The sequence below is a fragment of the Branchiostoma floridae genome, chromosome 3, assembly GCF_000003815.2.
Source record: "Branchiostoma floridae strain S238N-H82 chromosome 3, Bfl_VNyyK, whole genome shotgun sequence".
NCBI lineage: Eukaryota > Metazoa > Chordata > Leptocardii > Amphioxiformes > Branchiostomatidae > Branchiostoma > Branchiostoma floridae.
The window spans coordinates 31,245,826-31,255,061 of record NC_049981.1 but is presented as its reverse complement, the minus strand read 5'-3'; the positions used below and the strand labels follow the sequence as shown (position 1 = coordinate 31,255,061).

Here is a 9,236-nt window from a genome sequence, read left to right as displayed (position 1 = left end):
AAAAAAATTGTCAAGCTTCCCAGAGAGGCCGGTGAAGGAGGCTAGGAATCCAGCCGTACTGTGCGTTGGTCGCTCTGCTCCTGCCAGTACGTCTGGCATTCGTTAGCATTGGAACGATCGGCATTTGAATATTCGCACACATTATGTGCGCGATTTCTGATTGGCTGTTGGCTCCAAGCCCAAATCAAACACACAGAATCATGTTTACAGTTCGTAATCGAACGGAACACTACTTCTATCTTTCCCGCATTAGTGACGTAAGGACCGATCGTTCCAATGCTAACGAATGCCAGACGTGTTCGCAAGGAAGCAGAGCGACCAAAGCACAACACGGCTGGATTCCAGGCTAAACTTCAAGGTCAGGAGAAGATGGTTGTTGTTCAAAAGGACAGAAGATACAGAAGATCTTCCGGCTCTGATTCTGATTGAATACGAGGGAACGCCCACAAAACGTCTGGGAGGTGGTACCTACCTACCTACCTACCTAGTCCCTTGACCTCCAGGTCGTTGGGGGGGACAAGGTAGACATGAAGATCGAGAGTTGCCTCCAGGTTCGTCTATCCCTAGCCAGGGTTATCCTCTCCTGTAGGCTGAGGCCAGTCCAGTCAGCGATGTTATCCTGCCAAGCTTTTTGCTGCCGTCCTCGGCGACGTCCACCTTCCACCGTTCCTTCAGGTAGGATCGTCTTGGCCAGGTTGTTGTGTCGGGTGACGTGCCCGAACCATTTCAGTTTACGTCTTTTAACTGTTGCTAGAAGTGTTTCCTGCGGGCCAACGAGGCTGCGTACCTGTTCCCGTACATACTCGTTCGTGACGTGTTCATAGTACGAGATGTGATGGGAGGTGGTACTGTACAGTTATATTGCCGCTCTGTTGGGTGGCCTCCTCCCTGAACTTGGCCGGGTCTGGTGTGGTGCCACGGTTGTAATGTCTCACTAGCAAGGGAGTTCCAATCCTCCTGAACTGTTCTTGGGACGTAAGAATATCTATTATTATATTAATATAGCAGCCTTTTCTGCTACGAAATGGCTAGAGGGGTCGGGGCTGAAGTAGATACCATACGTGGACTCTCTCAGGTCTAGAGTACTGTTGGACGGAATACTCTAGGTTGACGTCCCAAGTAACACTAACTAACAGGCTAGGTTGCAGGCGCGTCGATGAAAGTTAGACATCAAGGTAATACGATACGCCAAATGCAAATTACTCAAGTAATGGAAGCTCAAACACAAACCGTCAACACATGATTTATAAAAAAATTTCATCATCATCTGTCGTCCCTGGCGGGCGGGGTAAGACGACTCTCCAGCTAGTAGCACCCGACACACACACACGCACATACATATATTTGTCTTCCTTGTATTTTGATACTAGGCGATTGATTTTCAACAATCGTCCTCCTACATTTACTCGGCCAACACCAAACTCTTTCTTCCCTTTACAGCAATACGTTTTTTTCAATGTGTTGGATCAAAAGTCATAAGAATAACTTGAAATTGGCTACAATATCACCTTTTCCGAAAGAAGACAATCCAAACAGGTAATAATAATCTTTATTAAAACTTCGTTGAATAGATAAAATGTGACAGCACTTCTGCAAATGGTCCCTCGTATCGTTAACTCTGTCGCTATTACCCACTGTGTATTTCCGATAGCGAACATGACAATTGACATAACAAAGGTACTGTGATTGTGTTTATATTATGTAAATTAAATAACGGAGGTTCTTTTAATTACAATATCAATATTGTTAGGTTAATTTTGGTGTTAAAACGTTTAGTTCTGGAAGCAAGCTTGTCTTAAAATATTTCCGTTAACATGACAAACTTGGTGTAGAACCCGGATAAAATCAAGGCAAAATAAAATAGCCTTTATACAAAAGTAGGATTCAACACAAAGATCACCGAAATCTTTACCGTGCACCTTTATAACCTAGATACCTGGTAGTTAAGGTTAACTTGAGTTAAATCTAAGACTAAAATATTACGTTACAAGAAGTAACTGATATGTACCATATCATCATTTAGAAGCTAGTCGCCCTTTAAAAAAGGGATAATCTAAAACCACCGTATTTGTTACCTAGGTGTTTGGTGTGTTTATAATATAAAACATATGGAGGTAGACATTTCGGCTAGATATAAAAAGTGCAAAATCTCTCAAAACGTTCTGCCTACAGGTATACAATATTTGGCCACAGACTGCACATATATGTATAAACTCTGTTTACAATGTTTGCATTTGCACATGCACCGCGTATAAAATCAGGAGCAGTGGAGGAACACTGCACCGTGTCTCTAAACTGCACCCGGTAAAAACATCCCATCTTATAGCGACAAGTTTCCATATTGTACCAAACTATATTTACGGTGATAACATATGAAAATAGTATAACAACAAGGTACATAATGTTTTAAGATAACTACTGGCAAGATGGACACATGTAGAGAAAATATATCTTAGCGTTGTTCTCTTTTTACAAAAGTGCGTTGAAGCACATGTGCACGATTTTGAAGACATCCTAGTCATAGACGCCAATACATGCGTGAATTCACCAAATCAGTCTCTGCTATTCGTTGCAGTATTGTTCGGACAACTCTTGAGCATGTATGTTTGGCGATCTCTTTTGCAGTTTATACGCAGGAGTCTGTACCTAACGACTTTGCTTGTGGGTCGTGTTTCAAACCAGCCTGTTCACAAAATCAACCGGCAACTGGGACGACCTCGATCCTCCCTACATGGCACTCAAGCCACATGCGAAGTTGTATAATACTTTAATTTTAGACGCAGTCGTTCCTTGCCAATCTCAGCGGTACAAGGCACTGGCGGGCCGAATCACAAAGGCGCCTGCCCTCCTAGAGTCCGGGTCCTCTGACAGTAACACTATGGAGCTGCCTGTCTGGTCTCGCCTCTCAGGCGACACGGGAACATACTGTGTCCTGTCGTGGTACCTGTCATGTGGTCTGTCTGCCCGTCCCTGTGCTTTGCTGTGGTCGCTTCCTGCTTTGGTTTGGGACTTTGGTAAGCCGCGTTTGCTACCGCCCGCTCTTTTTTTGGGAGCCTTGTGTTTCAGGGTCACAAACGCGCCTTTTTGGGAAGGTTTCAGAGTTCTCATCTCAGAGTTCGATGCTTTGTGTCGGTGGCCAGAAGATGTTTTGTTCTTCGGTGGATTGTGTTCTGGCTGTTTCTCCTTAGTCGGCCTTCTATTTTGCTGCGTCACATCTGGACTTGTATTTCTGACAACCACTACGCTCGGTGACGCTGGTGGTTTTAGAGGTTCGCTTGCCTGTTTAGGTCTGCTTGTGGCATATTCCTCGCGGGAGGTGATGTTCTTTTGTCTCCCAAAGTCCAGCGTCGCCTCTCCACTGCCAAAGGAGTTGTTTGTTTGGTACAGGGATATCCTCGGTGGCTCTGGAGCGCGCAATTTCTTAGGAGCTTCGGGAGCAGGCGCTTTCCTTGGCGGTTCAGGAGCAGGTTCTTTCTTTGGGGGTTCCGGAGCACGCGGTTTCACACTGGTCTGAGACTTAGAGGGAAGACCTTTGAGTGGTTTCGGTACCGGACGCGTTTCAGAATTCGTGACGACAGGACGCGCAAAGGCCGCCAGCTGATTTTCCGTCGACATTTTGCGTATCATGGAAGGCTTCATGGGCGACTCCTCCAGAACGTCGGAATTCGTCGGGTACATTCGGCTGGTCTCGGGGTCGGTTCGCGTGTTGTCGGAACCGTTCGGGTTGGCGCCGTAAGTGTTCGCGGGGCTGTTGGGGACGGAGCTGTCCGGTGTCCGCGGGCTGCTGACCAGGGAGTCCGGGCCGCCTCGTCTCCAGGACCCGTGGCTGGAAAAGTCAAAGGTAATGATGCATTATGCAAGTTGTCAATTTAAGGACATAGTACTAAAAATTAGTAGTGCGTTTATATTTACACAAGGCATAGTGTCTCAATAACGCCGCCGCCAGTGTTGTCAAAAGCTAATTTAGGATCTAGGATTAAGATTTGAGCTTTCATTAAGAAACAAAGGCGCAAACAACCAAACAAAGTATACATATGGGAGCAACTTATCGTTGTGAGTTCCCAAACTTTAGACAGTGTTCTAAAACCATACATTTTAGGTATCGAAAATTTACCGCACAGGTTATAATCATTGTCAATTTTGTGTCACTGACCTGGAGTCCGTGTCAGGGGTCAGGTCCGACAAGGAGTCCGTGGAGTACTCGTCCTCTGACGTCATTCCTCGTGACGACGCGCGTGACGCGACCTTGTGGTGTGACGTCATCACCTTCATGGACAGCCGCTGCACTTCCTCGTGTTTGGGCCGTGACGTCACCCCGCCGTTGTTGTATTCCAACGTGATCTTTTCCGACTGCCCGGATGACGTCACCACGGAATTCGTGACGTCATGTACCTCCTTAAGACCGTTCCTGTCCGATCCCTGCTGTTCTCTGCTCTCCTTCTGCGCTGGGGACGGCTTCACAGATGGCGACCTTTCGGCGTCGACGCCGTTAGACGCGTGGCCGTTGCGCGAGTACCAAGCCTGATTCTTCTTCACCCAACTCGGCCTCCTGCCGACATCGTCGGTGTCGTCATGGCCGCCCTCCGGGAAGTACATGGGCTGCCGCCCGAACTGGTACATGCTGGAGGGGCGCTCTGCCTTGGCGGGGGAGTCCTTACGGGGCTGCCGCGGAATCACGCTGGACACTATAGTGAAGTCGTCGGTGCCCTGGTCGGGTTTCCGTAGAACCCAGTTGTCGTCGATCATGCTGGCGACTTTCTTGTCCCGCTCGGCGCGGTTTGTCCTCGAGCGGTCGCCGCCCCGCGCCCCGACGGGCGAACCGTCGTCTCGACTCCTGGAGGACGGGGTGCTCCGTCGCGACGGTGGCCCCGAAGCGCGGCTCGACTCCACCTCTCCCAGGATGGTGCTTGTCTCCTCGTCTGTGTCAACATCGCTGTCGGACTCTGCAGGCGGGGGCGCCTTGCTCCGGACGCTCTCCCAGCCTCCGAAGTCTGTCAGTACCTGGTGGCACAAAAGTATGCTCTCAGTTAAGGCTAACGTCACATTTCCACAAGGTGGGCCCGACCGGGCAATTTTGGGGAGCGAAAAGCAACAAAAACACAAAATGGACCCCAAAAAATGTGATGCGAAATAAGAAATTAATCAGTATGATGAACACTTACCTCCTCCAGGAGAAGGATGGACTCCCTCTCCTCCTTGGACAGGTGACTCAGGCCCTTGTCGTCCTTACGTCTCGGCTTGCGTCTTCTCACCACGTTTGCTGTGGAGGCGTCGGGTTCATCCTTCGCCTGAGGAAAACATTCCATTTAGATTTCAAAGACAAGATGTAGAGGAAGTAAAACGATATGATGTTTTGTCGTACCGGCCGTGTTTTCACCATTTTGACCGATCCCCTCCATAGCCACAGAGTCTTCTAGCCCACAACACTTATCGCTGCCTACCAATAGAGTTTATTTTTATTGTTTTTCTACTTATTCTACTTTAAAGATATGGCTGAGTTCTGATATGATGTTCTAGTTACTGGGTATGTTTACCACCTTTCACCAAGCATTATTCTACTTATCTTAGTACTATTAAGACATCGCCGAGGAGTTTACCTCTTAACTTTAAAGATATGACCAAAGACAGACTGGGGCGATGTTGTACCAACGTCCAACGGGCATGTTTGTCTTACGTACCTTTCAATAAGCATTATTCTACCATTGAGATATAACTGAAGTCTTCACCTGTTTGCTCTCCGTTGCTGCCTCCTTCCCCTCGTTGTCCGAGGCCTGAGACACGGTCGACACGCTCTCCTTAGACTCGGAGGAAGACTTGCCGGACCAGAAGTCGCTGTCGCTGTCCACCCGGGCCGGCTGGGACTTGTTACTGGCCAGGTACACGGTGTAGCCTATGCCCTGGGGGAGGAGAAACAGAAACAAAAATTAAACATTGCACTCAGATATTGGATTTAAGTACTTGACAGTTCCTTTCAACAATCTGACCAACGTTTACGTTGCTTTTTCCGCCCGGAACACAGAACCGGCTGCTATACAATCTCTAGTATTGATCCTGAAGAAGGCAACAGTGGTCATTGAAAATTTGATCCGTGTATACCTTTGTTTTGGAAAAAGTTTAGCATCGTATTAGAGTCCTAAGTGCTGTGCAACTAGATTCGAAATGTTAATGTTTTCGCTTTTGGTGCAGTAGACCAAAGTGACACTGAAATGGGATGCGCCTTTCTTGGGACACTGTGTAAAGGTAGACTAGTTGGTTATAACAAAGTGACAGCCGTCGTGCTGTGCCTGCAACTCTATCAGTTAATCAAAGAGTGCAACTGCAGAACAATATAGTGCCATTAGAACCCACCTTGGGCCGTGCTGTGACCCCCTCGTCTATCCTCTCCAGATGGGAGGGCGGTCCGCAGTACTCCATCTCAGGTCCATTCTGTAGGCCCAGCTCCTGGCTCACGGACAGTCTGGCAAGACAACGGGTAATGTCATCTTCATGTAGGTCTTTGTTGAAATGTTATCTTGGGTAGTCCATGATACAAATACCTTAGTGTAAAGCCTGTTCTTTACCAAACTATTACCTTTTCCATACATGTGGTATAATTAGTCGATACTACACAGCACGAAATCTGGTATTTAAGCAAGCTTAAACTCAACGTAAACGCGACGTTTCTGCACCCTTTCCGCAACTTAACGACTTCTTTCCGTGAACGTAAAGATTCCCTTTAATGTTACCTTTACGTTGGCACTTATATGTACGTTTCGGCACTCCTCACGTGCCTTTCCGCAGACCTTTCCGCAGACCTTTCCGCAACTATTAGACGCTTAAAGGCGTCGTTAATAACAATATTTCGGGCGGAAAGCGTGCGTTTCATAAGACTTTTCCGTGATCTTTTGACCACCTTTACACTCGATTTCCGTCATGATTTCCCCCACGTTTATGTGTCGTTCACACAGCCTGAAAGGTACGTAAAGAAGTGCAGAAACGTACCTATCCGAACGCTTTCCGTGATCTTTTCTTGGACTATAGTTGTCGTTTATTTTTAGTAAAGGCTGCGTAAGTTTAAACCTTTCCGCATCTTTAGGTTGGCTTTATGTGTTTTGTGTGGCTTAAAAGTTTCCGCACCATGTGCATTGGGTATGCGTGTCTCATTTGGTTCGAATCATAGCGACTAGGTAGCTGAGGCTCCTTCGTCTAAACTATATTTTAATTCTTATTGTGGACTTGGTTTGGTCGACCAAGGGAACAATCGGTGTACAATATCCATACACGAATCTCCGCTACATTCAAGTCCACAATTTGGAGTCCAGTGTCGGGCGATACGACTGAAAAGACGTCATTTCAAGCACCATTTAGTTCCATCTTGTCATCACAGTAGAAAAATTCGCTGAGATTTCCGAGGATGGGCACTGTTTCGTGATGGCCGTGCTCTCCATGTAGTCTCCTCCAGCGGATGCTGGTCAATACGACACAATATTGAATTCACCCTGAGTTGTGCCCCGTTGAAGACTCTCCAACATACTCCATTTCCGGAAAGCCGTGAGTGTCCTAGTATTCGTTCCGTCTTGTAGTTCCGTCGGAATCCATATGCGGCAAAACCACACCGATAATCCGTGTGTTGAAACGGGTCCAAGGTTCCTTCGTGACTTGTCCCGAAACAGACGCCCTGCAAACTGGTTTCTTCTATAAATTCTGCATATTCGTTAGGTTTAAAAAACCCACTCTTGTCTGTCATTGGATAACGTCCCATCACATGACACACGTGAACCTCTTCTGGGAGCTGCTAATTAGAAATTCAATGTCACGTTGTTCGTTATTCATAGTTGACGGCGAATAAATTTGAATTTGAAAAAAACACCATCCCCTTTGTACGCTGTTACGCCTAGGTTTAGCTAAACACAACAACTGTTAATGAATGAATGAACTTTATTGCACGACATTTGCACATGGTACAATTGTAAGGCAACAGTGATAAGTCAATTAATACAATGATATTCGTCTAAGGTCTATAACTACATACATGTATAGTACAGGAATATGAACATAAATGGCGTATTGACATAATGTAATATGCAAGTTTATATATAAACAAGTCGAACTGTTACTGTACAATAGATTCTCTCTTTTTTAGAGCATTACATATGTATTGGCCTAAATACGAAGATATGTTGTCTGGACATGACATAAGTAGATTGAAAGTACATTTGTTTGTCTTTGGTAAAGGTGTGCTAGATTTACATGTGATTGTATCCATTAATTTTTGTCTATCTACGCTATATGTGGGGCATGTCATTAGAAAATGGTACTCATCTTCAATACCATCTTTACATGAAGGACATTGCCTCTGGTTGGCTGGTATATTACGGTACCGACCTTTTTCTATTTCCAAGCAGTGTGAACTGATTCTTAATTTGGTTATGTTGACAGCAAAGGCTTTATTACGAACTGACGAGAGGTAATTTTCAAGTATAAAGTGACTTTTGATTTGGGAATAGGTTTTTAGTTTGTTGCAACTGTTTATTTCTCGTCGCCAGCCAGAGAGAAATGTGTCTTTTAAACGTTCTTTGAATATGTTACCAAAGTGTTTGGCATCAACCGCAGGGCTTAGCCAAACACTTTGGAAACCATGCCTGCACAAAATATCTTGAACATGGACAGTCCATTCTAGTTCATGTTCAACTGCTGTGTCATATGCCTTCTTTACAATTCTATCATTGGGTAGGGTACGTAGTCTAAGCCAGTATTTAATAAGTTGTGTTTGCATGTCAACGTATAATGGAAACATTCCTAATTCGCCTCTGATGGCAGCGTTTACAGAGCCTCTTGGGACACAGAGAAGCATTTTGCAATAGTTAAGAAGAACATATTCCAAGTCAGGTATCTCATAGGACGTTGTAGGCTGTTCTAATAAAACATTTTGATTAGCTAGGGTTTTTGAATTATATAAGACATTCAACTTATCTCTGTACTTCATAAAACGCACTAGAACAGGGCGACATGCTACTGTATCAGATTTCTTCTCAGTACGGGCAACCTTAGGAGCTGGATCATGTACATTAGATCCCAAAATCGGAGACAACATGTAGCAGACTTTCTCCCTTATATTTTCATGTTGGTAACTGATACTATGCCATTAGATATAAAGTCTCGGCATCGAATATGGGTCCCTATTGCCGCACTACAATAAAGTAAAATAGGCTCGACTAGGCGTGGCAAACAAATCTGGGGAGAGCAACAGGGCTAAT

At 45.6% G+C, this 9,236-nt stretch overlaps 1 protein-coding gene across 2 annotated transcripts in view; it reads right to left on the bottom strand.

Moving 5' to 3' along the window:
* Positions 1-1,532: 1,532 nt before the first annotated feature.
* Positions 1,533-9,236, bottom strand: part of LOC118411350 (serine/arginine repetitive matrix protein 2-like) — a 46,812-nt gene continuing 39,108 nt past the window's right edge. For both annotated transcript variants that reach the window (XM_035813581.1, XM_035813582.1), the window contains exons 3-7: positions 6,349-6,457; positions 5,727-5,897; positions 5,163-5,288; positions 4,154-5,001; positions 1,533-3,826 (exon numbers count right to left, since the gene is read on the bottom strand). In XM_035813581.1, the coding sequence (XP_035669474.1) occupies positions 2,800-3,826; positions 4,154-5,001; positions 5,163-5,288; positions 5,727-5,897; positions 6,349-6,457 (2,281 nt within the window). In that variant the 3' untranslated portion in view covers positions 1,533-2,799. The remainder of the gene's footprint in view (positions 3,827-4,153; positions 5,002-5,162; positions 5,289-5,726; positions 5,898-6,348; positions 6,458-9,236) is intronic.